The 26,795-nt window shown below is 43.5% G+C and overlaps 1 protein-coding gene across 9 annotated transcripts in view; it reads left to right on the forward strand.

Annotated features, from left to right (window-relative positions):
• Nucleotides 1-26,795, forward strand: part of FAM13C (family with sequence similarity 13 member C) — a 124,663-nt gene that overhangs the window by 60,107 nt on the left and 37,761 nt on the right. For all 9 annotated transcript variants that reach the window (XM_059055048.2, XM_067025617.1, XM_067025615.1 and 6 more), the window contains 2 exons: nt 11,696-11,753; nt 24,358-24,442. In XM_059055048.2, coding sequence (XP_058911031.1) covers nt 11,696-11,753; nt 24,358-24,442 — 143 coding nt within the window. The remainder of the gene's footprint in view (nt 1-11,695; nt 11,754-24,357; nt 24,443-26,795) is intronic.

Genomic DNA, 26,795 nt, shown 5'->3' on the forward strand with positions numbered 1-26,795 from the left:
TAAAATTTATGACAGCATTAAGCCTTTTAGTGTCGTTAAAGACCTCGTCTGTATAAACAGGAGCTATCCTATAGCAATGTGTTGCTACTAATTAAGTTGGTGGTTACATTTGTGAATAGAAGTTCATTAGCCTCTTCATCCGGAAGTCCCCAGTTAGAGGGGGTTGAAGATTGGGGTATTAGCAAGGATAATGGCCTTTGATGGCTTTGACTATTTTTGTAACATTCCAGATAAAAGAAAAAGCTTTGTTGCTTTATGGAAAGAGGAAGTTTTGTTGCCAGCAACTTTTCCATGGGGGATAAATCCTTTCATCTTTTGTTTTTGAGATAGACAACTTGTGTGTGTTTTAATAGCTACTTGTTTCTTGTTCAAATGTTTTTTGAGAAGTAGGCAGAGTCTAAATGGGTTCTGCTAAAAAGAGAAAGAATGAGTAAGGGAATGGGCGCCCAGAGAGTTTTAATAATAAAGAGCTTAAGATCCGCCTTCTTGGGCTGTACCAGAGCAAGAGCTCTGCGTGCTGTCAGCTGTTCTTGTTAGAGTGCTTTTAGAATTTCTTTTTCTTTTTTTAAATGGGGGGTTGGGGTATAGTAGAGATAAAAACATTAGTTTGTCTTGACAATATTTTGAGAGTCCCTGGTATGCAGTTGGGCAATGAGTGGGTTCTAAAAATAGCTTTCTTTGCTCATACTGCATAGGAAGGCAGCTGTATAGTGAGGGCTCTTCTCATCCCCCCATCCTGCCTTCACCCGCATGGGTGCAGAAGCAAGCTGGTGGAGTGGAAAAAACCATTCAAATTAAGAAATGCAGGGTCTTAAATACCATATGATATCATGTATATGTGGAATCTAAAATATGACACAAATGAATCTACCTATGAAACAGAAACAGACGCACAGACCTAGAGAACAGACTTGTGGTTGCCAAGGGGGAGGTTGGTGGGGGGGAGGAATGGACAGGGAGTTTGGGATTAGCAGATGCAAACTATGATATATAGGGTGGATAAACAACAAGGTCCTACTGTATAGCACACGGAACTATATTCATTATCCTGTGATAAACCATAGTGGAAAAGAATATGCAAAAGGATACATATATATAAGTGAATCACTTTGCTGTACAGCAGAAATTAACACAACATTGTAACTCAACTGTACTTCAATAAAATGAATTAAAAAAAAAAAAAGAAATGCAGGGTCTTATCTCATGTCTATCAGGTGACCTTGGTCACGTTACTGAGATCCCTAAGTCCCTTCCCCAAACACAAGTTTGGGTCAGATGATTTCTAAAGCCCCCTCTGGCTCTAACACTGAAAACGCTCAACACTCTGGATGTTTAAAGGATTAGACACAGGAAGACTTTAGCTTAATAATACAAGCTCTTGCAGTCACAGATAAAAATAATTCATCCTACCTGCTGTAGAGCACAAAAAAATCCCACACCAAATCCTTACACTGCTGATTGCAAAAGAGCCCACACTTGATTATTCTGGGAACGAAGCCCTCTTCTCCTCCTTTTCTTTTTCTTTTTTTCTGAAGGAGTCTGCCCTTGATCACTTGATAAAATGTTAGCTCCTTCACTGGACAACATTTAGCATAAAGATAAAAGGGAAACTCATTCTTTCATTAAAAAATAATAAAATAAGTGAAACATGGTTTTATTGGAAAATACAGTAAATTCCAAGGAAATAAAAATTTCTTGTAATTGTACCACTCATATATTACCTCTGTAGTATATGTTTTTGTATTGTTGATATTGTTTTAATGTGGGCATAAAAAAGAATGGTGTGTGAAAGGGACTTCCTGATTCATTAGGGTTTGAATCTGTTAGAAGTACTGTTTATTTAAAGCAGGCCCCAGAGTATAAAGCTAGACTAGAATGCATTCTGACCATACAGTCTTTATACAGAAGCTAATAGAGTAATGGTTTAATTATCACAGGGCTGCTGAGTTCATTTATAACTAAGGTGAACAAATTTGATTTTCTATAACAAATACTTTAACCTACAATTTTCTATAAGAAACTTGTTTTACAAACTTTGGTGTCATTATAGCCCTGTGTTAGAAATGATATTTCTAGGAGATTGAACAAAGAACTTTGTCCTTAACATCTCAATATCTTGGAAAGCTTCTTGGCCTAACTTGGAATAGATTTGAGAGAGAAATTTCAATAATGATAGTAGGAGACAGTGTGTGTTTAAACTTAAATGTAATTGAGAACTTTGACTAGCTGTTTAAGTGTGCCATGTTCCTGAGACCATAGGCTCTTCTTCAGCTTACTCTTCATCTTCCCAATGACGCAATGGTTCTGTGATGTATTATGACACACACACACACACCCCTATATAATGACACACACAGCTCCCACCCCCCCCCGTATTTTTTCCTTTATCAATGCTAGATAAAACATTTTTGATGTAATTTATACATATGTATATATATGAAATATATATATATCAATTTTCTTCATATATGTGAAATCTTAGAGACATATTTCTGTGTAACTTGTTTGTCCCACTTAATACTGTATTTTTCAACATCATAAAATATTCTAAAATATTCATGGCTGGAAATATTCTATTCTATGGATATACCATCATTGATTTAACTAATTCCAAATTATTTGATATTTTGGTTAGTTCTAGGATTTATATCTGTAGATATTTCTGTAGTAACAATTGTTGAAAATTATTCTTAAGTACATCCATTTTAGTTTCCTTGGTTTGTACTTAAGGGTAATAGCTGTCTAGGTGTAGGATTTGAATGGGTAACCCAGCTGAGACTTAGAATGTAAATTTTTCAATTATCTGATCATGGAGGGAGATAGGAATATAATGGAAAATTGATACCTCTGAGAGAACTAGATGGAAAGTCACGTGGCTGGATTCCTATATATGGTGGAATCATAGGATAGTGGCTCTGGGTGAAACACTTGAGACAGTTCAATCCAATCCCCTTCTCCATACTTGGGTACTCTAGATACTTCTATTTCATCCACTAGCCGTCGTCATTTTCTAGTTCAGATTGTGCTGAGAGCAAGTGCCCGTGACTCTCACGTTCCCAGGGGACATTTGGAAGTTCTGCGGGGGTGGAACAATTCTGTGTTGTGTAGGGCTTCCCCACGCATGTCAGGGGCACCCCAACGTCTGTGCAGATCACAAATAACCCTCAGTTGCCTAAATGCTCCCTAGAGGGCACACCATACCACCCGCTTAAGAAATGCCAATCTGCGTGATAGATATTTAAAACCACATTTTATGGGAGTCTTTACTTACATGGGCACATGTTCATGATCTAGTGGGGAAAAAAGCAATTACATAACAGTATTACACTGCGATCCCCAGGAAGTCCTCAGACGTATCCCTCTGAAAGCTGGGGATCACAGTGTTTATCCACACGCTCTCCTCCGTGTTCCGCTGGCTACGGATTGCCCCCAGCACAGGGTAACTCTCCCACACTTGCAGGCTAAGGGATTGAGCTCTGACTTGAAAAAACCTTGAGGCAGAAAAATGAAGAGACTTGGTAGGTGCTTGAGGCGGATAATGCGAGTGAACAGAGCTGTCTGTGGAACGAAGCGTCTGCTGAGATCACTCCGCCCCCTGGGCTGAGCATTGCTTGAGCCAGGAGCAGATGTCTGATCATTCTGTACTAAGTGAGTGGAATAGTGCGATGATGGAAGCAGAGAGCTTTGTGTCCTGCTCAGCAAACCAGGTGGTGCTATCATCATTATTAATGAAAATGCATTATTGGGACGTCTGCCCCTGCTGGATCTCCTGTCCTAGATAACCTGTCCCAACTCTACCTTCTTACCTCTCCCAGTCCCGATATTGTGGGCCTGACTCACTGCTCCGTTATTCTCCAGGCATTAGTGTGGTTCTGGCTGTTTCTGGGCTCTGTTCCAGCCCACCAAGGAGGGGTGCCTATTCCAGTGTGGCTGGGCTCCCTTGTGTTTCGAGTTTCTCAGAGCGTCTCCAGGGACTTAGCCTTTCCCTCTTCTGGAATGTGTCCCTCGGGAGGCCAGGCCAGAAACACCCAGGTCACTCCCGTACTCCCAGGAGTCCCTCACCTGCGCCCTTCAGTCGTTGGTCTTCTCCCGTGTGGTTGCACCTGAACCTTTAGGATGATGTTTTCTGGTTGGGGATACCCTGGAGTACTTGTTAATTTCACATTACCAGTCCAAGCCTCAGAAAATCCTGACCTAGTGAGTGTGGGTCCAGGAATCTCTGTTTGTTTGTTTTTTTAAAATTAATTTTTATTGGAGTATAGTTGCTTTACAGTGTGTTAGTTTCTGCTGTACAGCAAAGTGAATCAGCTATCCGTATACATATATCCCCTCCTCTTTGGAGTTCCTTCCCATTTAGGTCACCGCGGAGCCCTGAGCTATAGAATAGGTTCTCAGTAGTTATCTATTTCATACATAGTATCAATAGTGTATATATGTCACTCCCAGTCTCCCAGTTCATCCCACATCCCCCCTTTCCCCCTTTGTGTCCCTATGTTTGTTCTCTACGTCTGTGTCTCTATTTCTGCTTTGCAAATAAGATGATCTGTACCATTTTTCTAGATTCCACATATATGGGTTAATATACAATATTTGTTTTTCTCTTTTCTTAAAATTAATTAATTAACTTATGGCTGCGTTGGGTCTTCGTTGCTGCACGCTTGCCTTCTCTAGTTGCAGCGAGCAGGGGCTACTCTTCGTTGCGGTGCGCGGGCTTCTCACTGCAGTGGCTTCTCTTGTCGCGGAGCACGGGCTCTACACGCCGGTGCTTCAGTAGTTGTAGCGCACGGGCTTAGTTGCTCCGCGACATGTGGGATCTTCCCGGACCAGGGCTCGAACCCGTGTCCCCCGCTTTGGCAGGCGGATTCTTAACCACTGCGCCACCAGCGAAGTCCCTGTTTCTCTCTTTCTGACTTCCTTTACTCTGCATGGCAGTCTCTAGGTCCATCCAAGTCTCTACAGATGACCCAGTTTTGTTCCTTTTTATGGCTGAGTAATAAGGAATGTGTTGTTAATAACACTGGCTGATTCTAGTCTTCAGAAAAGTGCCGTGAGAGGAGGGAGCCAAGCGTGGGTCCCCGCTACTGGGCTTCCGCATTCCACCTCCAGCCCCAGCACCCTTGTCCGCCTCTGAGAGTTCACTGGCCTGGACAAGGAGCTCCGTGGATGGAAAAGTCAGATCTCGACGTCTAGTTTTGTTTTCCATCAGCCATCTCTTTGAAAGCCATTTTGAACTCTGTGCCTCGGTTTCTTTCCCTTTGGAGTTGGCTGCCCAGTATTTGATCTCAGTCGTTTAGTGTAGAAATTTTGTAAAAACCAGTAAGAGAATGTCTTTAATAGAGCCTACACTCTGCAGGGAAAGGAGCTTTATATTTGCTGGTATCGAGGGCTGTTACTGTTTGTAATAATATTACTGGAATTCCTTGGCATCTTGCCTGTGTCTGCATATAGAGCGATTGTTTGTATATAATGAATATTGTGCTCCGAGGGTTGTCCTCTTGGGATATACCTTTTGTTTTCAAAAGAGTTTCAGGAAACAACAGTCGTCCAGCCAGCAGACAGTCATCCGGGTATACAGTAGTGTATCCTGTGTTGTTTTCTAATACAGAGGGTCATCTGAGGTAGTGGAATATCTTGAACTCTTAAGATGTGACCCATGGTAGACACTGTTTAGCTTTCAGGTTCTGGTTCTTTATAAAGGACTCTGAAAAGTGTGTTGGATGCTCTGCTTTTACTTTCTGCCCAGATTTTCTAAACGTGGGTTGGAAAGCCATTTGCTCAACTGTAGCAGGTCTCCTCAGGCAAGAAATGCATCTGCTTGTGGGAATGAGAGCCATGCCATCCTGCCAGTCCGGCCACAGGTGGAGGAGAGAGTATGAGTCTTATCCTAATCATTAAACACATTCAGGAATATCCCGGAATCGACAGCAGCCCATGACCCTGGGGCTAATCCTTTATTAGCAAACATGTGAGTGCCTACTATGTGCCAAATGCCAGGCTTAGCTCTAGAGAGAAAACATTGAGCAAGACTCATATGATCCCTGCCCCACCGAGCTTGCCATCATGAGAAAGAGACAATCAGATAATTAGACAAATACACAGTTAGGGACTGAGACATGCTACACGGCAGATGTGAAAGATCGGAATACAGTAAGACCTATGAAAGGGAGACCTGATTGGTACCTGGTGTCTAGAGGATACATGAGTTCATTAGGAGAGAAAGTGGAGAGGGAAGAGCGTTACGGGGCGCAGGGACAGCACATAGAAGGCCTGAGGCGGAAGGGAGCATGGAGGAGGAGAATGACGTGAGTTGAGGTTGAAGAAGCGGACAGATGTAACTCCTTCAGCATGTCACAGGATGCTGGAAGAATTTTGATCTTTATTTTAAGCGTGCAGAAGGGTAGCGACAAGGTTGTTGTGTGGGCAGTGGTTTGGAGAAGATAGAGGAGAAGCAGAGAGACCGGGAAGGTAGCCCAGGAGACACATGATGGCGACTTGGCCGAAGGTGGCGGTGGGAGGAGAGAGGACAGATCTAAACGTGATTTGGGATAAGAAATTGAAGGACTTGATAATGGCTTGGCTGTTGGACTTGAGAGAGAGTGTCAGATAACTCTCAGATATCTTCCATGAGCAATTGGATAGGTGGGGAAGCTTTTTACTGAGACAGGGAACATTTTAATCTGCTAAATTAATTATAGTAAGTTGGTATAAATCAAATATCCTATGCTAAAATACTGCTTCTTCACAAATTATCACATCTGGGATTTGACATTATCTGTAGGCCAAGAAAAGTATCTTAATGCTTTGTTCACTTTGCTGTTTTGAATTCCATTCTACCTCCCAAGGGAAGGTCACCGCAGGATGAGCCTACAGGCTGGCTCAGCACAGGCTTTGGGGTTCCAGCAACGTGGGAACACCAACAAGTTTTAGAAAAGTTGCACTTCCATGGGCTAGCCACAGTTTTGCAGCCACAGAGTCCAGGAAAAAGCTCGTTTAATATCAGCACACAATTATGTTTTATGTTCCTCTGTTAAGAAGTGTTTTGTTTTCAATTATGTCATGGTGGTGGTCGTCACGGTGGCAGTGGTGGTGATGGGGGTGTTGGGGGCGGTGGTGATTGGAGCCATCAGTGCTGAGTCCAGGCTGCAATTTCCTGCTTCCCGGGCCTGGGCTAGAGGGCAGGGTTGTATTGGAGTTGGCAGGATTGTAAATGGTTCAAACACTCCCTTTAAAGATCTTAAGAAGAAGGGAATTTGAAACACCTAGCTCCTGTTCTGGTTCTTCTCTTTTCATTGCTAAACTTCTCTAGTGCGAAGCTTCCTGTTTCTGTTTCCTCTTCTGCCGTGACCTTTATCTTTTCTGATCCAGTGGCCTTTTTATTTCTCTGCTTTCATTCTCATTATCTCCGGATGACTGTGATTTTCTAGCAGCCTGAGCTTGGGCAGTCCTCCTGCACGTCCTATTCTCCTTACCTTGCTTTCTTTTTCTCCATAATATTTAGCACCTGGTGCACCAGGTTTATTTCTATGGTCTCTCTGCTTCTATGACAGTGAGGCAGAGACTTGTTTTATTCCCTGCTTTATTGCCAGCACCTGCAATAATATTTGACATAAGTTGCTGTTTAATAAATATTTGTTTATTCATGGATAAAATTATCTAATTGCCTTAACTGTTTACTATTAGGTCACGTGGGCCTAATAATGCTAATCTTATGTGGTTACCATGAGGCTTAGATGAAATAATGTAAGTAAAGTGCCTGGCATTTACCTGAAATTGATAGGCTCTTCTTTTTTTTTTAAAAAAAAAATCTTATTGAAGTATAGTGGGTTTTTTAAAAACATCTTTATTGGAGTATAACTGCTTTACATTGTTGTGTTAGTTTCTGCTGTATAACAAAGTGAATCAGCTATACGTATACATATATCCCCATATCTCCTCCCTCTTGCGTCTCCCTCGCTCCCACCCTCCCTATCCCACCCCTCTAGGTGGTCACAAAGCACCGAGCTGATCTCCCTGTGCTATGCGGCTGCTTCCCACTAGCTATCTCTTTTATGTTTGGCAGTGTATATTATGTCCATGTCACTCTCTCACTTTGTCCCAGCTTATCCTTCCCCCCTCCCCACATCCTCAAGTCCATTCTCTATGTCTGTGTCTTTATTCCTATCCTGCTGACGTATAGTTGATTTACAATGTCGTGTTTCATTTCTGCTCTACAGCAAAGTGACTCAGTTAAACATATATTCTTTTTCATATTTTTTCCATTATGGTTTATCATAGGATACTGAATATAGTTCCTTGTGCTCTACAGTAGGACCTTGTTGTTTATCCATCCCATATATACTAGTTTGCATCTGCTAATCCCAAACTCCCAACCCTTCCCTCCCCCAACACCTCTCCCTTTGGCAACCACAAGTCTGTTCTCTATGTCTGTGAGTCTGTTTCTGTTTCGTAGATAAGTTCATTTGTGTCATATTTTAGATTCCACATATAAGTGATATATTTGTCTCTGACTTACTTCACTTAGTATGATAATCTCTAGGTCCATCCATGATGCTGCAAATGGCATTATTTCATTCTTTTTGATGGCTGAGTATATTTCTCTTAGGCTCTTCTTGACACTCTTTTTTCTTATAACATCTTTCTCTTCACTATTCAAAGTGCTGTTCTGGTTGCCCTCTTATCTCCTTAGCGATGCATCTGTATTTTCTTCACAGCCCTTCTTTCTTCTGTCCCCTAATTGGCCAATTTCAGAAACCTGCCCAGTGGTCCTGAGTAAGGATGACTCAGTTTTTTATCTCTTTCAGCTTATTCACAAGGCTTCAATTATTATAATTAAGTATACCATTAATTATCATCATTTATAATTCTATTATGGTATTTTTTACATTTGATTATAGAATCCATGTGTTATTTTTAATACAGCCAATAGTAGTCATAAACATTTTTCATGAACTGTCCTTCACATCCTGAATTATCCTGTGCGGTAGCTGATATTATCTTCACTTGACAGATGAGGAAACTGAGGCTGACAGAGGTTAATATCTTGCCAGTGGGTACACACACCTAGTAAGTGGTAGATCAAGAAGTCATTCTTGAGTCTGGGTCCTTCTGTTTCTTCATCTTTTCATCCATCCGAAAGGCGTGTAGAGAGCATGTGACATGTGCCAAGCAGTGTGTCAGGCTCTGGCCACACAGCAAGTGAAAAACTGATGAGAACCTGTGACCGCTGTGAGTCTCTGTTGTTATCCCTGCCCTCACTCTCTGGAACACACTGTCGAGTGCCCCATGCTACAGGGAGCCCGGCTCAGGTATTTTCACTTCCCTATTTTATCCTCAGTTCAAGCTTCAAATGTCTAAATCAAAACTCATGCCAGCTGCCTGCTCTCCCCTCCCAAATGACCTATTTTTCTTTCTCCACTGGAAAAACCACCTATCATCTTTCTTGTCACACAGGCTCAAAACTTTGGATTACTTTTCATTACATCATCTCTTTCATTCCATACTTTCAATACACACCCAACACCTCTTGTTGTTTTTCTCCTTGAAAGTGTCTCTTACATCTGTATCTACTTCCCCAGTCCCTCTCCACCATTCTAATATCAGCTCCTGTGCACTCATTCCTTGATTTATGGAAAGAACCTCAAGACTGGGTTTTAATTAGTTTTATTCTCTGCTTCAGGATCCACTAGACTGTAAGTTTCCTAAAGGCCTTGAGTCTGCTCATTGGTTCTTATTTCCCCAACACTGTACCAGTCACATAGGAGACATTCAGATCGCTGTTAAATTGAAGCATCTTGGATGCTTAGACCAGAGTTCTTAAACTTGATCTGGAGGTTTATCTGGAGATGACAAGTAGTTTTCATTGAAGATCATGTGAGTGTATTACATGTAGCTATTCTCTGCATCTCAATAATATATACTATATATTTTAAACAAAGTCTTATTTCTGCTCTCTTCCATTAATGTTTGCTACCATGTATTTGTTTTACCATTTGCTGGCATCAGAGCCCTGGAGAAATTTATGGCTGAAAACTGTAAACTGGTAAATATTCTTGCCATTAGAGAACACGATTCTTTCATTTTTCTGGTGCTACTGTAACTCTATAAAAACACAATTTGAGAACCACTTTAGGTTACAGGGAAATGATGAGCCATTCAGAACTTTAGATGTTACTGGATAGGTCAGGTTAACCCCTCTCCGCAAGAGGGTTTCTCCCATTTTGCAGGAAAGAGCTACTTGGTATTTTCTGAAGCCCTGGAGTCACTATTTGTGGCCCAGCCAACTCACGGGCAGAGGATGGGTGTGCCAGCGCTTTCTTCCCCTAACTAACTTTCTCACTTGGGCCACCTCTTCCTGGGCTCGTGGTTGGGACCCTTCGTCTTCTCTCACACCCAGGAGGGACGTTTGTGCAGACATGGTCAACATCAGTGTGACCATCCAATTCTGTTTTAACATCTCAATTTCTCATTAGAAGTAAGTTGTTTGCACAGTAAGCAGTACTCATGGACTGAAAGAACTTTTCATTCTTAAGAATACTTTGAAGAAGTTAGGCTCATGGCATTTCTAAATGTGCATCATTACTTTCAGAAATCATTCCTCTTGATGACCATTCAGAGGACATATATACTTTTTTCAGGACTCAAAACAAAGCAGACTAATAACTGTAAATAATTATATCCCAAAGTAAATCTTTTTATAAATGACTTAATACTGACTAAAGCTTTTATTCCTTAAGACAGCAGGCCTTTTAAAAAGAATAATTATAACTTAATGTATTTATTATATAATAGCATGCAAACTGCTGCAGAAAAACTTGAATGTTATGTGTAGATGCCATTGGACCATAGCATTTGATGAATCATGATTTGGAGCTGAGCATCTGCCAGTAGTGGAGTTTTGGTTTTTTTGTTTTTAACCTAAAAAAATGTATTCAGAGTAGATTTGCCTTAAGTCCTTTTTCTTCTGTTGGAAGCTATGAAATGGCAAAACCTAGCTTTACCATGTTACTCAGAGATTGCTGTAACTTTTATTTTGTTAGGTAAGTGATAGAATGAAATTTCCAAAAGCTATCTTCAGTGAACAAATGGTATCTTTCTGTAACAACTGTATCAGATCACATTTGGTCATAAAAATACTGACTTTGCACTGGGTACTGAGGATTCAGCAGTGTAGAAGATGGAGAGAATCACTGATTTCTTGGAGCTTACATTTTAGCATGGAAATGCAAATAAACATCATAACTTTAGGTAGTGACAGCGCTAAGAAGAAAATCTAAAGACAGTGCAATAGAGAGTGAAGGGGAGGGATAGTTTGATTGGAGAGATCCGGAAGGACTCCTTGGGAGGCGACATAGGAGCTGAGCTGATGCTCCGTGCTGGGCAAAGTCAGCTTTGTGAAAATCTGGGGGAAAAGCAAGTGTGAAGATTTGAACAGGGAGCCAGCACTGTGTGTTCAAGAAACTGAAGGCCAGAGAGGCTGGAGGGTAGAGGACAAGGGTGAGAGTGATAGACTGGCAGAGTTCAGACACTGTAATGTGTTGCGGACCATTATAAGGGGTCTGGATTTTGTTCTTCAGGCAATGGGACACCACTGAGGGTTTCTAACAGGGGTGTGGTCAGATCTATAGCTGCCAACTTCAAATATACATTGTTGAAAGGTTTCTTTTAAATGGAAATACTTTTTCTTTGTGTTTTATAGAATAGACCAGAGGGCGGCCTTGTGGCCAAAGGATGAAACTCGGCAGGACCTCAACGAGGTAGGTGCAGTCATTGCTGGTTGTATGAACATGAATTAGCCAATCGTGAAATTTATTATTCTTTTTCCTAGTACTATGAATTTATTCTGATTAAAACTTTAAGTGTTTTTGCTCTTAAGTGAACGTGTTTTCCTTGCACTTCTTTGGGTGCTGTTTCTCCTTGCTCTGGAGCAAATACATTTAAAATATAATTTGCAAGACTGCACAGTATGTCTTGGAACTAAACCAAGTCCAGCAGTCATTTCATTACACTTCTTTCCACTTTGCTTCAGGATTATATAACCATGGCTGTGACAGTTACATATGTAAAATTTTCTCTTAATTTTATTTTATCTTCCCAACCCCTGCTTTTTCTAATGCCCTTTGCAGTCTCAAATATGATCATGCTTACCATTTTTCCATGGAGTGTGATATAGTTTGGTATTTGCAAAATGGCCCTCTAGTATGCTTTGAGACATTGAAGCCACATTTTCCAATGCAAATGGTTTCCCACTGCACTGGACATCACAATGTTAATAAACTTGTTCTAGATTTTCTTTGAAATATATAATTTAATTCTCCCATTGGAAATCAGTATAATATAATTAGGATCCTTGTTGTTGTGAATGCCTTAGCTTAAGACATTGGTTTGGAATACTCTAATTTCTCTTGCCCTCATTGTATAATTAAGGAGCAGTGGGTGGTATGTCTGACTAAGATCATGGCAAAAAGAATGAAAAGACTTGATGTTCAGATGCCAGGAAGAGAAATGATGGGCTTCAGGCCCATCATTGTTTGTCATTTGATGCCATCTCTCCTCCACCTCCAAAAATATGACAGTTAATTGAACTTAGGTGATTTTCCTTTTTCTTTTTTACTGTGGAACTTGGCATAGATGAGTAGCCAAAGGTAAACCAGGTGCCTAATTAAACCCAGTTAAATAAATTACTGAAGTTGTGGAAAATGTCCTAAAGATAACAACACAGAACCCTGCTTGTTATTCCTTTGTGCATTGGAGACAGTCTTCAGATTCCGCAATCTTGCCTGTGGTAAAAAGAGTGAAAAAAGGTTTGAGAGAAAAAAGGCAAGAGCCTGAATCAGTGAGCACAGCTGTTTGCCCCACTGGGAATAAGCAAAATGCTGGTTGTAAAGAAGCACTGACTTGTTTTGACATAAGTGACTAGAAAAATGAGGTGATTGTAAGAGTCAAGTTGTGATAGGTTTAAGTATTTGGGAGAAACTCTGATTTGTGAGCTGCAGCCCCATGAGAATGTGAAGATGACTTGAGCATTCTCAAATTACAGTTGCATAATGCTCTCTTTGAAAATCTGCTTTTCTGTATTCCTTCATGCTATTGTACTTGCAAATTACATGAAATGTGCTAGTTCACTGCTCTGGGATTACATGGGTGCAAGAGTGCTGATTGGAGACAGGCCTCTGAAAGAGCAGTCAGCACCATATTGTGAATACGCGCCCTTCCATGAAAAAGTGGTGATGCTGGTCCAGACTGGTTGATAACAGTGTGTGCTCAAGTGGAATTGTTGCAATTGGGATAAATCAGATGTGCAGATCATGTTGTGGCTAAGATTTGGGGGCTGGAGGAAACCTTAGGAAAGCTTGAACCGGGGCAGCTCATGGTCCAAGGCCATGGAGGGAGGGTTGACTCATTCAGACTCATCGATGGAGACGTCCTATAGAGTGGGAACATATTAAACTCGGTCTTGCCTAGCATTTTGCAAACTTAAGAGAACACCAAACTCTTTCATGGAATAACCCCATGATAACATTGCTTTAGGCAACAGACTCTTATGGAATAAAGGTGGGAAATACTACCTTAATATTTTTAATGCAAATAGAAAATACATATAGAGAAGTGCACGTATCATAAGTGTATGGCTGGATGAATTCTCAAAAAATGTGTAACCAGCATCAAGAAACAGAACATTATTAGCATCCAGGCACCCTTATTTAATTCCTTCCAGTCACTCTTCCCCTATAAGGATAACTATTCTTTGGACTTAAGTAGATTTGTTTTGTCTCGTTTTGAATTTTTTATAAATGGGCTGTATATACTCTTTTGTGTCTGGTTTCATTTACTCAGTATTATGTTTATGAGATTCATACATGTTTGGCACGTACTTTTAGCTTTCATTCTCCTTGCTGTAACCCATTGTATGGTTGTTTCTAGTTTTTGACTCGTGATCAGTTGCTACTAATTGTACTTTTTAAAAATGAACTCTCTTTCAGTCTCTTTGTACAGCTTATTTTTTATAGGAATATTCCTTCCATCTCCAAGTGGATATGTAAGGTAGAATTTTTTGTTATGTTACCCATCTTCATGGCTCTTTGCCCCTTTTATTTATTTATTTTAAAATTATTTATTTATTTATTTTTTGGCTGCATTGGGTCTTCGTTGCTGTGCGCGGGCTTTCTCTAGTTGCAACGGGGTCGGGGGCTACTCTGTTGCGGTGTGCGGGCTTCTCGTTGCGGTGGCTTCTCTTGTTGTGGAGCACGGGCTCCAGGCACGTGGGCTCAGTAGTTGTGGCCCACGGGCTTAATTGCTCTGCGGCATGTGGGATCCTCCCAGACGAGGGCTCGAACCTGTGTCCCCTGCATTGGCAGGCGGATTCTTAACCCCTGCGCCACCAGGGAAGCCCCTGTCCCTTTTATTTATATACCACAGCCTCCAACACACAGCCTTCTAGTTCTTTAAAAAGAACCCACTAGTTCCATATCTGCTCTCTTCCTTTCATTCCAACTTGCAAGTCTAAAGTAAAAAAAACAGTTTCTTGAGCATTGTAAGAAGCATGGTCCACAAATACTTTCCAGATGTTTCTATGGACCCTAATGTTATAATTGTCGATTATAGCAATTTTAAGATGTTATATATGTGCTTTATATTTTCTCCAAATTTCACATCTCATGTTTCACATCTACTTTTTAAACTTCTTAATTCCACTTGCTCTGTCACAGGTAGATGGGGCTCAGCTATATTTGATTCCAGAGCTGGTGCTTGACCCGAGCTCTCTTCTATGTAGTAAGGTGATACATGATGTGACATAGCTACCTATGAGCATTTGTCTCTGGGTGTGTTCCCAGTACTTTCCCAGTGAACTGAAAAACTCATTTCTTACTTCTACTGGGTGTGAGTATAGATCTCATTCCTGCCAGCCTCAACTTTTCTTCTGCCAGTCTCAAGCTCCTAGTTTTTGACCTTGGGTCTCATGATAGGACTTGCCTCTCCATTCCATGAGTTTTGGTGTCTCTGGGAGTATACTATAGGAGTTGGTTTCTGAAAACCTGATTAAGTGTCCATTCTGGCATTGAGTTGAACTTTCACACTCTGCCTCTATAAGACATCAGGAGATTTTATTTGTTGGGGTCCCCTGGATCCTGGTTGGAAAATATCTGCCTCTGTAAAACATCAGAAGATATTATTTGTTGGGGTGTCATAGATCCTGATTGGAAAATATTCTAGACTTGAGGTCGTCAATGTCTAATCCACCTTGATCCTTGGTTTTAGTCATTTCCCCATGTCCATATAATCAGTAAGCAGTCAATAGTTCAAAAAGTTGCTTGAAAGATAAAATGAGAAAAAATACTGTTTTCCCTCTCCACATCCTAGTAGATCCCATTTCTGGCTTCAGTTTCATTTAAGTAAAATAACAGATGTATGAAGAAAATGAATGGATCTCCCCTTCCCTGAGAAAACATGCCATATTGGGTCCTCCTACTACTTTCTCCAACTCCCAGACTGCATATCATAAAACATCCCATCAACTTCTTGTAGTTTTTCATTTGTGAAATTGAGGTTTTGAATTAGGTTAACTCTAGGACTGCTTTCAGTTTTAACACTCACTGATTCCACCATTTTTTGTTTTTCTTCCTTTTCCCAGCGCTTGTAGAATTTAGTCATAGGTTCCCATGACGGATGGAATGAGGCAAATTGTGCCCCTTTTTGAGTGTATGTGCACATGTCTACGTGTGGGTCTCCATGTGAAGGATTTGATTGTCTTTTTATTACCATCCATAGTTTAGCATATAGATATGTTTTGGCATCAAGCCATATCAGACCTCCAGATGGTACTTACTGTTTTGTTTGAGATGTGTTTCTCCCTCAAAATTGTTTTAATATGGAGAAAATGGTCTAGCAAGAGGCTTATTCAGGCCCTTGATACTCCTGAGTTGGCTGAATGGTATTTCTTTCTGTAGGAATAGGCAGCTGTCTTTTTCTATTGAAATGCAAACCCAGTCTATAGGGTTGGGCCTTAGATCAGAATTGACTGAGAATTTTTTTTCCAGTATCTGGGTTTTTTTCCTTGTGACTGAAAGTCAATTCAAGCTGGCTTTCATAAATAACAGGATTTTATTGATTCAAACGCCTGAAACTTTAGGATCAGGATAGGCTTCACAAATGGCTAGATCCAGGGATTAAAGACTCGTCATGTAGATGCCATCTCTGTCCATTTTGACTCTGCTTTCCTATATTGACCTTATCTTTGGGTTGACCCGTCTCTAGGGACACACTGTTCTTACAGCTAGTAATTCCAGTGTATATTAGTTTTCTATGACTGTGAATCAAATTCCCCAAAGCTTAAGAGCTTCAGACACCCATTTATTAGCTCACAGTTGTGTAGGTCCTAAATTTGAGTAGACTCTATTGGATTCTCCGCTCAAGGTCTTACAAAAATGAAAACAAGGCATTGGCTGTGATAGACTCTTATCTGGAGGTTCCAGAGAAGAGTCCATGTCCAAGCTCATTCAGGCCATTGCCTGAATTTACTTCCTTGAGGTTGTAGGACTGTAGACCCCATTTCCTTGTTGGTCAGCATCTGGGGGGTAGCTCTCAGCTTCTAGATACTGCCTACGTTCCCTCTCACATGGGCCCCTTCACCTTTGAGCCAGCAGCACCAAATCCTTCTGTGCTCCAAATCTCTGTGATGTTGTATTCTGCCAGCTGGAATAAACACTCTGCTTTTAAAAGGCTCACCTGATTGGGTCAGGCCCATCCAAGCAATCTCTGTGTCCTTGGTCACCTGAGTTAGGACTTTAATTATATCTGCAAAATCTCTTCATAGCAGCATCTAAATTCATGTTTGATTGAGTAACCACGGTACAGGAATCTTGGGGGCTATCTTTAAGATTCTGCCTATCACACAGTAGAAATGGAGTCCTTTCTAGATCCATGAAGTTCCATACTAGAGTCTCATTTATCTGGCTTGTGACTTGTAGCCCATTCTTGAACCAATCACTATGACCTTGGGAAACTATTTGTTTTCTGTTTTGTTTTTGTTTTGAGGTACGCGGGCCTCTCACCGCTGTGGCCTCTCCCGTTGCGGAGCACAGGCTCCGGACGCGCAGGCTCAGCGGCCATGACTCATGGGCCCAGCCGCTCTGTGGCCTGTGGGATCTTTCCGGACCGGGGCATAAACCCGTGTCCCCTGCATTGGCAGGCGGACTCTCAACCACTGCGCCGCCAGGGAAGCCCTGACCTTGGGAAACTATTGAAGTCCATTCCATGAGTTGAAAATGAGATATATTCTATTTTTTGAAAATCCACATCTTATCATGTAGAAAAGCTCAGAGTCCTGTATTAAAACGTGAGTTTATAGAAGTCTATTATTCTCTCCCAAACATCTTGTTTTTATTGTTTATTTAATAAAGTAAACATAGTGAGGATATCACAAACAGGTAAAACTAAGTACACGACCCCCTCTTCCTAGGTTGAAATCAAATCATCTGGCTGGAAAGAAATTTGATTTGGGTTATCATGTGTGGTGGCAAGATTGCCCTTGTTTAAGAAAGAAGTGCTGCTATTATCAGAATAAGACCTGGATCCTCTTGTCAACAGAGGACTACATGAAGTGCATAGCTTGTTCTCTTATATTGAATCTCTCCATTGTGTAGTGCAGGACAGTGAGGGCTGACCATCCTGAGGCAGCTGGGATGGGCTGAGCCAAGGTGTTCTGGTCTTCAGTTAGACTTGGCTGCAAAGCACACTGGGACATAAGCAACACAGGCCCCACAGGGATTAGCCAAATGCCCAGTGTCCCTAGGGATGGGGTGAATTTGGAGTTTTTTTTGTAGCCATCACCATTGGAGGAAGTCCCACTTCTTTGGGCAAGAACATCCAGAGGACGGCAGCAGCAGTTCAGGAGGCGACACTGCCTTGCTTCTGAGCTCCCCATACTTTATACTTCCTGATGTGGAGGTCCCGTTCCAAGGAGGTGGGTACCAGGGCTGGAGGCCAATGAGGCTGTCAGAAGGCTGGAGGTCAGGGAAAAGCTGTTGTTCCTGGGACAGGTAGAGCTAAACAGGCAACCAAGGCAGCATTTAGGGTGGGTCAGGTCCCTAGGGAATAGGGCAGTATTTCTCAAAGTGTGGACCTTGGACCTCCTGTATCTAAGTGACCCTGCCCCAGGCCACAGAATCCGAGTCTGTCCCTGCCTGGGAGCGTACATCTTTAACAAACTCCTCCTTGATTCGTAAGCTTTTTAAAATTTCTGAACCAGGGCAGCAAGGAGGCTTGAAATTGGATACTCAAAAGGGCCTCCCAAGTACTGCCTAAGGGGTCCAGGCAAATAAAACTAATATATTCAATGGCAGGCTTTTTATGGTTGGCTCCTATTCTACTCATTGTGCTACGTACAGCCGTGAACAATGGCAGCATGCTTCCAGCCCTTCTGGAGCTGGAAAGAGCCAATAAACAAGTAGAGAAATAAATAAAAGTCTATATTATAGTGAGTGTTGGGAAGGAAAAAACAAGTTGCTAAAAGAGAAATTGGGGGGCCCTCTTTGGATGAGGTATTCAGAACTGGCTCAAGATTTGATGGAAATTTGACGGTGAAGCAACTACAGCTGAATTCAAGGCCTGGGGAGGTAGGGGCAGGGAGTAGATGGAAAGGAGGGGTGGGTGCGTGAGTGCGTGCGTGCGTGCGTGTGTGTGCGTGTGTGTGTGTGTGTGTTGGGGTGGAGCCTACACAGGAAACAGGAAAGCTCAGGGAAGAGAGTGGTAAGTAGAAATGAGGCTGTTTGGGGACCCTGTTGTATCCTCTGTTTTGAGCAGATTTCCAGTTTGATTTTGCCACAGAGAATCTATGCACAGTTCTTGGATAGATAGAGGGATGGGAGAGGGTCACGAAACCGCTTCACAGAAATTAAAAGTAAGCTGTCTCTGCTCTGCAACTGGTGAATTGCAGACAAAGGCATCCTAAAATAGTATTCCACCATCCAGCCTGTGTGGGTGTTCTCCATTCCAGCCAACTAAAGTGGGACCCGGTAATTGTAGAGGAGAGAAAATGAGTAGAGTATTTTCTAAAACAAGTTGCATATTTTCCATTATGTAAAAGAGAAAAATTAGCTTGTAGAAAACCACACCTTAGGTTTCACGGACGTCCCTCTGGTTTCTTTGATGACCAGATGGGAGAACTGGGGAAGCAGAGGTAGGCATTGTTCTTTAGAGGATCCATCAACCTTTGTTCAGTTTTCCTGCAGATCGTAGAGACCCATTCAGGGAGACTTTGGATGTAAACCTGGAAAAGCCAGCTGTCAGGCTGGCCTCAAGGGAGGGGCTGGGGGCAGCCTGACAGGGACCAGGAGCGCCCCTCCACCCGGCCCCCGAGCAAGAAGGGCCGGAGGTAGCACTAGGACCACAGGGGTTGGCTGCCCTTCATTTTTCTATAGGGGTAAAACTTATTGCTGCATAAAAGGTCTCCAAGTCAGGCAAGGTTGGAGAGTGAAATAGCTGCTTATTCACTCTGTCCGCGGGCTTGTGGTGTCTTTCCTCCATCACCCTGTGACAGTAATAGCTGGCATTATTGTTTGATGTGTTTGCTTGTGTAGTAGCCCTCTCCGCACTAGACTGGGGCCCCACGAGGAAGGGGCTGACATCAGTCAGTCTCCAGAGCCCAGTGTATCTCTTTGTGCATTGAGAGCTGCTGGAGCCTGGGAGCTGCACGTGTGCTGGTACAGCTGCTGGGGGCATGACCCTCACGTGTGTGGTGCAGGCTTGCTCCAGCCTTCTCAGGGGAGGCTCTGTGGGGCTCAGCCCTGATGGGACAGGCTGGATTCCTCCTGTTGCCCACTGGAAGGACATGTATGTGACAGTGGCATAGATTGCTCAGAGGAAAAGCCTCCAGCTTCCCCTGTCGTGCGTTCTCTGGTCACCAGGCTCCATCCCACACAGGGCGTCCAAGCCTCCACTCTCTGTCCCTGTGCCGAGGAACAGCAGGTGGTCCTCAGGTAAGGGGTCAGTGAGGGATGCGGAGGGACATAGCTGATGACAGTTGGTGTGCAGAGTTTGTTCCATTCTGCCTCCTGGTCCTCAACTCCAGCAGGTGATGTTTTCCCTTTTCCTTGGATGTCTTCTTGTCCCTCGAGACCTTCATCTCCTCTCTCCTGTTCCATTTGCCACTCTGTTCTCCCCCATTCCTTTAAGCTTCCTCCTACCTGGTGTCTGAGAGAGGAACAAACCAGCCGTGCAAATGGATCTCCTTCGACGCTCGGAGCGTCGGTTCGGCTTCAGTATGAGTACAGGTGAGGGAGGAGGAGGGCGGGGAAGGTGGGTGAGAACCACCTGTGACTACTCCCAGTGGTAACTGGGTCTCAGCATTACACCCCACTCTCTGGGGGAGCAGAGAGTCCTCTGAACGTGACCTGACGAGCTCCTCTGCAGTGAGATTCTTTGCTGTTGATTTGTGTTGTGGGAACACTTGGTTCAGTTCCACGAACAGCTTCCAAGCATCCATTCTGTCAAGTTACTGTGCACCAGCCTCAGTGTACGGACACGTTTGCTTTTCCTTCCTGGAAAGTTGGAAGGGAACTTTCAAGTCACTTAGTCTCAGGTCCTTCCTGGGCAGATACAGAGTGAGGCCCTGGGAGTAGAGTGATGAGTCAAGGTCAAGAGATGCTATGGGGTCTGGCCTCGCACACCACCAGCCCTCTGCCCAGCAGCCTCCGGGGTTTGGAGATGAACATAATAACCACGGAGTCCAGTGCTTGAGTGTTTCCCACGTGCTGATGCTGTGCAAAGTGCTCTCTGTGCCTCTTCCCTTGTTTAACTCTTCGAGCAGGTACCACTGTCAGCTGTCATTATTGCCTCTTTTTATGCAGGAGGAAATTAAGGCTTAGAATAGCCAAGATTCTTTTGCCCCAAGTTAGCTGCGTAGTATGTAGCAGAGATGGCCTCTGGTTCGGCGTGAAGGCCGTGTCCTCCTCTGCTTTGTAGAATCTTCAAGAGCACATAGAGTTTACAGGAGGTGGCTGGTTCCACATCCTCCCTCTAAATATAGAGAAGGACTGGTTTTCTTTCCTTTATACTTTTTATTTTTTTAAAAGTGTGGTAAAATAGATATAGAATTTAACGTTTTAAACATTTTAAAGTATACAGTTCAGTGGCGTTAAGCACATTCACATTGTTGTGCAGCCATCACCACCATCCGGCTCCAGAGCTTTATTTACCTTCCCAGCCTCAAACTCTGTACCCATTAAACACTAACTCCCTTTCCTTCCCCACCAGCCCCTGGCAACCACCATACTACTTGCCATCTCTGTGAATTTTGCTGCTCTAGATACTTGTCCTTTTGTGACTGGCTTATTTCACTTAGCATAATATCCTCGACGTTCATTCATGTCGTAGCGTGTGTTAAAATTTTCTTCCTCTTTACGGCTAAATAATATTCCACTGGGTGTATATATCACAATTTATTTATCAGTTCATCTGCTGATGGACCCTTGGGTTGCTTCCAACTTGTATTAATCTGCTAATACCCTATTAGGACTGCCATTTAAAAAAAGATACCAGAGACTCGGTGGCCAAAACAGCATTTATTGTCTCACGGTTCTGGAGGTAAGAAGTCCAAGGTTAAGGTGCCAGCAAAATTGGTTTCTCCTGAAGCCTCCTCCTTGGCTTGCAGATGGCTGCCTTTTCACTGTGTCCTCACATGGCATTTCCACTGTGTATGTGCATCCCTGGTGTCTCTCTCTCTGTATAAGGGCACTGGTCATATTGGATTAGGGCCTCACCCTTTGACCTTATTTTACCTTGATTGCATCTTAAAAGCCCTGTCTCCAAATATAGTTACATTGTGGTTTAGGGCTTCAATATATGAATTTGGGGGAGACAATTCAGCCCATAATACATTTCTTGGTTATTGTGAATAATGTTGCCATGAACATGGGTATACAAATATCTGTTAGAGTCACTGCTTTCAATTCTTTCAGTGGGTTTGCTGGATCATACAGTAGTTCTGTTTTCAGAATTACCATATTTGAGGAACTACCTATTTTTAGAAACACCTATTTGTGGAACCACCATACTGTTTGCTATTGCAGCTGTACCGTCTTACATTCTCACGGCATTACTTCTTAATTTTCAGAATAGTTTTGCTCTTTTTGAGAGGTCACTCCAATGTCCAAAGTCCTTCAGTAGGAAGCTTGCCTGGAATCATTCTTTTTGCTTCCCAGATGCTTGGGTACTAAATCTTTCCAGAAACTTGGTGCCCTTGCTCCTTCTGTACCTCCTGTCAGTAGCCTGGGGCTCTTGCTTCCACACTTAGCTTCTGGGAAGACATCCCAGAGAGGAAGAAGAAGCTATAAAAAAAATGGCCTGGTGTCAGGCAGATGCTTCATCCAAGCTGTGGGCTCCCAGGCAGCAGCCCCTGAGCACAGGGAGGTTTGTACTAGGTCTTGCTCCATCTCTGAGCTGAGCAAAGGAGGGGTCCTGAGCCTGCGAGGGACCTGCCACTTTCAAACTGGCCAAGAGACAACAGATTTAAGACATTCCTCAGTGAGCAGCTGTTTTTTTAAAAATTTTTTTACTTATTTTATTTTTTTTTTAACATCTTTATTGGAGTATAATTGTTTTACAATGGTGTGTTAGTTTCTGCTTTATAACAAAGTGAATCAGCTATACATATACATATGTTCCCATATCCCCTCCCTCTTGCGTCTCCCTCCCACCCCTCTCGGTGGTCACAAAGCACTGAGCTGATCTCCTGTGCTATGCGGCTGCTTCCCACTAGCTATCTGTTTTACATCTGGTAGTGTATATAGGTCCATGCCACTCTCTCACTTCGTCCCAGTTTACCCTTCCCCCTCCCGGTGTCCTCAGGTCCATTCTCTACATCTGTGTCTTTATTTCTGTCCTGCTCCTAGGTTCTTCTGACCATTTTTTTTTTCTTTTTCTTTTTTTAGTTTCCACATATATGTGTTAGCATACGGTATTTGTTTTTCTCTTAGGGAGCAGCTTTTAAAACACTGCTGTGGGTTCATATGTACTCACATCAACAGCACGATGAGGGTATGTGTGTGGGGAGGGGTTGGACGTGAGGAGGTGCGGGGCGTGGGTGTGTATGTGAGGTAAGACGTGAGGGTGTCAGGGCACGAGGGGTGGGGTAGGGTGTGAGATAGGAATGAGGGTGCATCTGGGGCGGAGTGTGTGTGTGTGATAGGGCGTGAGGGTATGTGTGGGTCACGGGCTGGGGGTGTGTGTCTGGAGTGGGATGTGGTGTTGGTTTTGAGGGTGGGTGGGGAATAGGTTATACGAAGGCGGGCTGTTAGCAGGTGCTTGGGTGCGTGTGTGCGCATGTGTGTGTTGCAGGGTCAGAGCAGGGAAAAGGACACACGGCTCCACTCGGGTAGCCCCCCGCCCCCCCCACCAGGAGCTCTGGGGCCTGTAGAGCTGTCCTGTTGCAGGGGACTGGGGCCCGGCCAGGGACTCGGCGTGACTCACACTCACCTAGTTGGGGGAAATGGATCTGCTGGGGCGTCTGCATCACGGCAGCACACGCATACGTGCGTCAGTCTGTCTGACTTTGCTCTTATTAAGAACCGCTGGAGGAATTTAAAATGAGAAAGGAGGAGGGGGAGTGGGGAGTTTGTGCTGCCAGTGATGAACGGGAAACTGCTTCTCCCTCAGCGGCTGGGTCCGACTAAGGGACCAAGGTCATCTCCCTCCATGCCTCCACTCCGTTCTTGGTAAAAGGCAGCTGTATCCATTCCATGTGAGAAAGTAACTTCAGAAGACACACGTACACACACACACACACACAGACGCACACACACACCTACACACCTACAGGCACGCACACCCGCCCCCACGCAGAGGCAGATAAGGGAGCCCTGAAGCACCTCCCAGCTGCCAGGCGGCCTCTGCAGCAGTAACTCTGTGCACTGCGGGCTTTTATGAATGGTAGCCTGGGAGGGGCCTAATGTCATTCGCTCCTGATGTCAGCACAATGAATGAAACACTTGCAAAGCGTAAAGGCTCAAGCACTGGGGAAGCAGATACCTTCTCAGAGTGGTTCTCCGGGTGCAGTGTCTCTTGCTGACGAAATCACCAGTCCCATGTGTCACAGATAATCAATATACGTTAGGATTGATATGAAGCAGAAACAGAGACTGCCTGTGGAAGAACACGCCTCTGATGCTGGCACAACCAGCCCTGCCTGAAGCAGCTGAGGCCGAGACCCCCTTCCTGCCAGGCGCCGGAGAAAGGAGCTGCGGACCCAGTGTTGCTTCAGGATATCACTGAGCCAGCCCGATGTTCTGCTTTTGCTGGCAGAATCCCTTGCTGAAGCTCCAAGCCCTGGAAACTGATCTGTGCTCTGCCTTTCTGACACACCAGGAAGAAGCCGCTCAGGTGCACGGAGTCAAGGATCCAGCCCCAGCGTCCAGCCAGAGTGCCCCTGCTGAGGGGGCAGATGCCACAGGTAAGAGCCTGGGCTCGAGAGGGTGGGGTCCCCGTGTGTACTGTCAGGGTAGTTCTACCTCTTGCTGCTTCCTCCTCAACCTGGCCCCGTGGGAAGCGGTGCCTGGTGCGCCGGGGAGCCGAGAGGTAGCAGGAGAAATGAAGATGTGCTGGAATCTAGACCTCCCTCTCTAGCCGGGGGCCAAGGGTCAGACTTCCAGAGATGGTGTCAGGTGAAAAGCACCCATAATAACTGGTCTTCATTTTCCTATTTGTTCTCCTGTGACACACAAGTGGCATGTTTATATATCACTGGATGTAGATCATCTGTGCTGTCTTGAATCTCAGCTCATGATATTTTTGAGGGATTAGGGGAGTTTCAACATTGCTACTTTGTTTCTTCTGTTAACTGCTTGTAAGATGACCCATCACCCCAGGGAAGGTGGAGGTGAGTGACACAGCTCCTTCCAATGCTTTATTGTCTAGTTCTGTCTCATTTTTTTAGCATTAATTTCTGTGTTGAAAAGTCTCAAACTTGGGTCTCATTTGGCTGTTAGTTTCTCTAGTTTTAATCTCAGGGATAGTAGGTTGGCTAGCAAGCAGAAGGCAAATCAATGCTCCCAGGAAGACTTCGATGGGAAAGAAATACTCAATTTATATGGGCAGAAATGAGAGCACAGCTTGTCTTTTCTAACATCAGTGGGTCAGAGGTTTGCACACTGGTTTCTGAGTGGATGGTAGAAATAGGCTTAGGTGAGCTTGCTTCATGAGATGTCCTTTATCTCCAGGAATTGAAGGAAGAGATTTACAAAGGTAATCTATATCCATACCATTAGCAATAGTGCATTGAAGATATTACTGTTTAAAACAGACCCACATGGTCTAAGTAGGCAAAACAGCCATCTCCAGTGTTTGAATATGTATTAATAGTAGTGGCTACTAATAGCTAGTAATAGTAGCTACTATTATTATGGAAGACTTTCTGTGGTCCAGGTACTGTTCTAAGCACTTCATAGCTATTAATTTAAATCCTTAAACCTGTGAAATAATACTATTCATAGTAAGGACGCTGAGGCCTAGTGTGGCCCTGCTGGTAAGTGGTAAACTACTTCCCTGTGGATGCAGGTGCCCAGTTGGCTGTCCTTGTTGCCTGGTGAGCTCCTCTGCTCTGTTGGCCATTGTGTTTGGATGAGATGCAAGTACAATCAGGTAGGAGCCAGTGTCAAGCCAGTTAGGGCTTGGAGTCAGATTATTAGACAATGTCCTTCTTCTTCTACCAACCCCATATTCCACACCCTGTAAACAACATACAAAACACATAGAGAAGTCCCAAGCCAAATACAAATTAACTTATTTTTTAAAATTATTTTTTGTTTTTTGCGGTACGCGGGCCTCTCAGTGCTGTGGCCTCTCCCGTCGCGGAGCACAGGCTCCGGATGCGCAGGCTCAGCGACCATGGCTCACGGGCCCAGCCGCTCCGCGGCGTGTGGGATCTTCCCGGACCGGGGCACGAACCCGTGTCCCCTGCATCGGCAGGCGGACTCTCAACCACTGCGCCACCAGGGAAGCCCCAAATTAACTTTTGAATTATCTGATGCTTTGTATAGCTTCACAAGTATCTGGCAAAGACTGTTTAATAAAATATTTGCTGCATGTTGGATATGGAGATACATATATAGATATATACACACACATATACATATATGTGTATATATACATATTTTATCATAACTTTTATGTGTATGTGTCTTACTTTTTCCAAAGGTCAATAATAGTTTTACATTTTCTCATTCTGGATGGATGGGATTTTGAATAAACTTATTAACACATTCTTTATAAAATAGCAATATGTACTAAGTTTATGTAGGGATCGCCCACACAAAGGAACCTTCAATATATTCCATGTTAGGTGTCAAATGGCAGAAATGGGCAAAAGGCTCTTTATAGAGGAGGCCTATAGGCTGGATGCTGGATTTTCTAAAATGTAGGTGAATCTGAGATAAGCCAGAGTCCTTCCAAGAGAGGTTATAAAAAAGAGAGGTTTCCACTCTGGGGTGTGTGCGTGTGTGTGTGTGTGTGTGTGTGTGTGTGTTTTGTGTGCACGTGCACACACGCACACGTGCGCTAGGCAAGAACAGCTCCTGCAAGTTTTCAAAGATAAAACCTATCCTGATGTTTTTGGCCTTTGCAGAACTTATGAATAAGGAGTCTTGTTTAGGTAAAATGACTGCATGGGAATTGATGCAGGGAAAGTGAAGAAGTCCCAGCCCCTATTTTGGACTTTGGAATGCTTTATTTCGTCCATGTTTTGCTGTAATTTTATTAAAAAAACAAACCTTTGATATAATCTATAAACCACCTACTAGATGTTTTCA

Source organism: Kogia breviceps, chromosome 2 (assembly GCF_026419965.1).
Source record: "Kogia breviceps isolate mKogBre1 chromosome 2, mKogBre1 haplotype 1, whole genome shotgun sequence".
Taxonomy (NCBI): Eukaryota; Metazoa; Chordata; class Mammalia; order Artiodactyla; family Physeteridae; genus Kogia; species Kogia breviceps.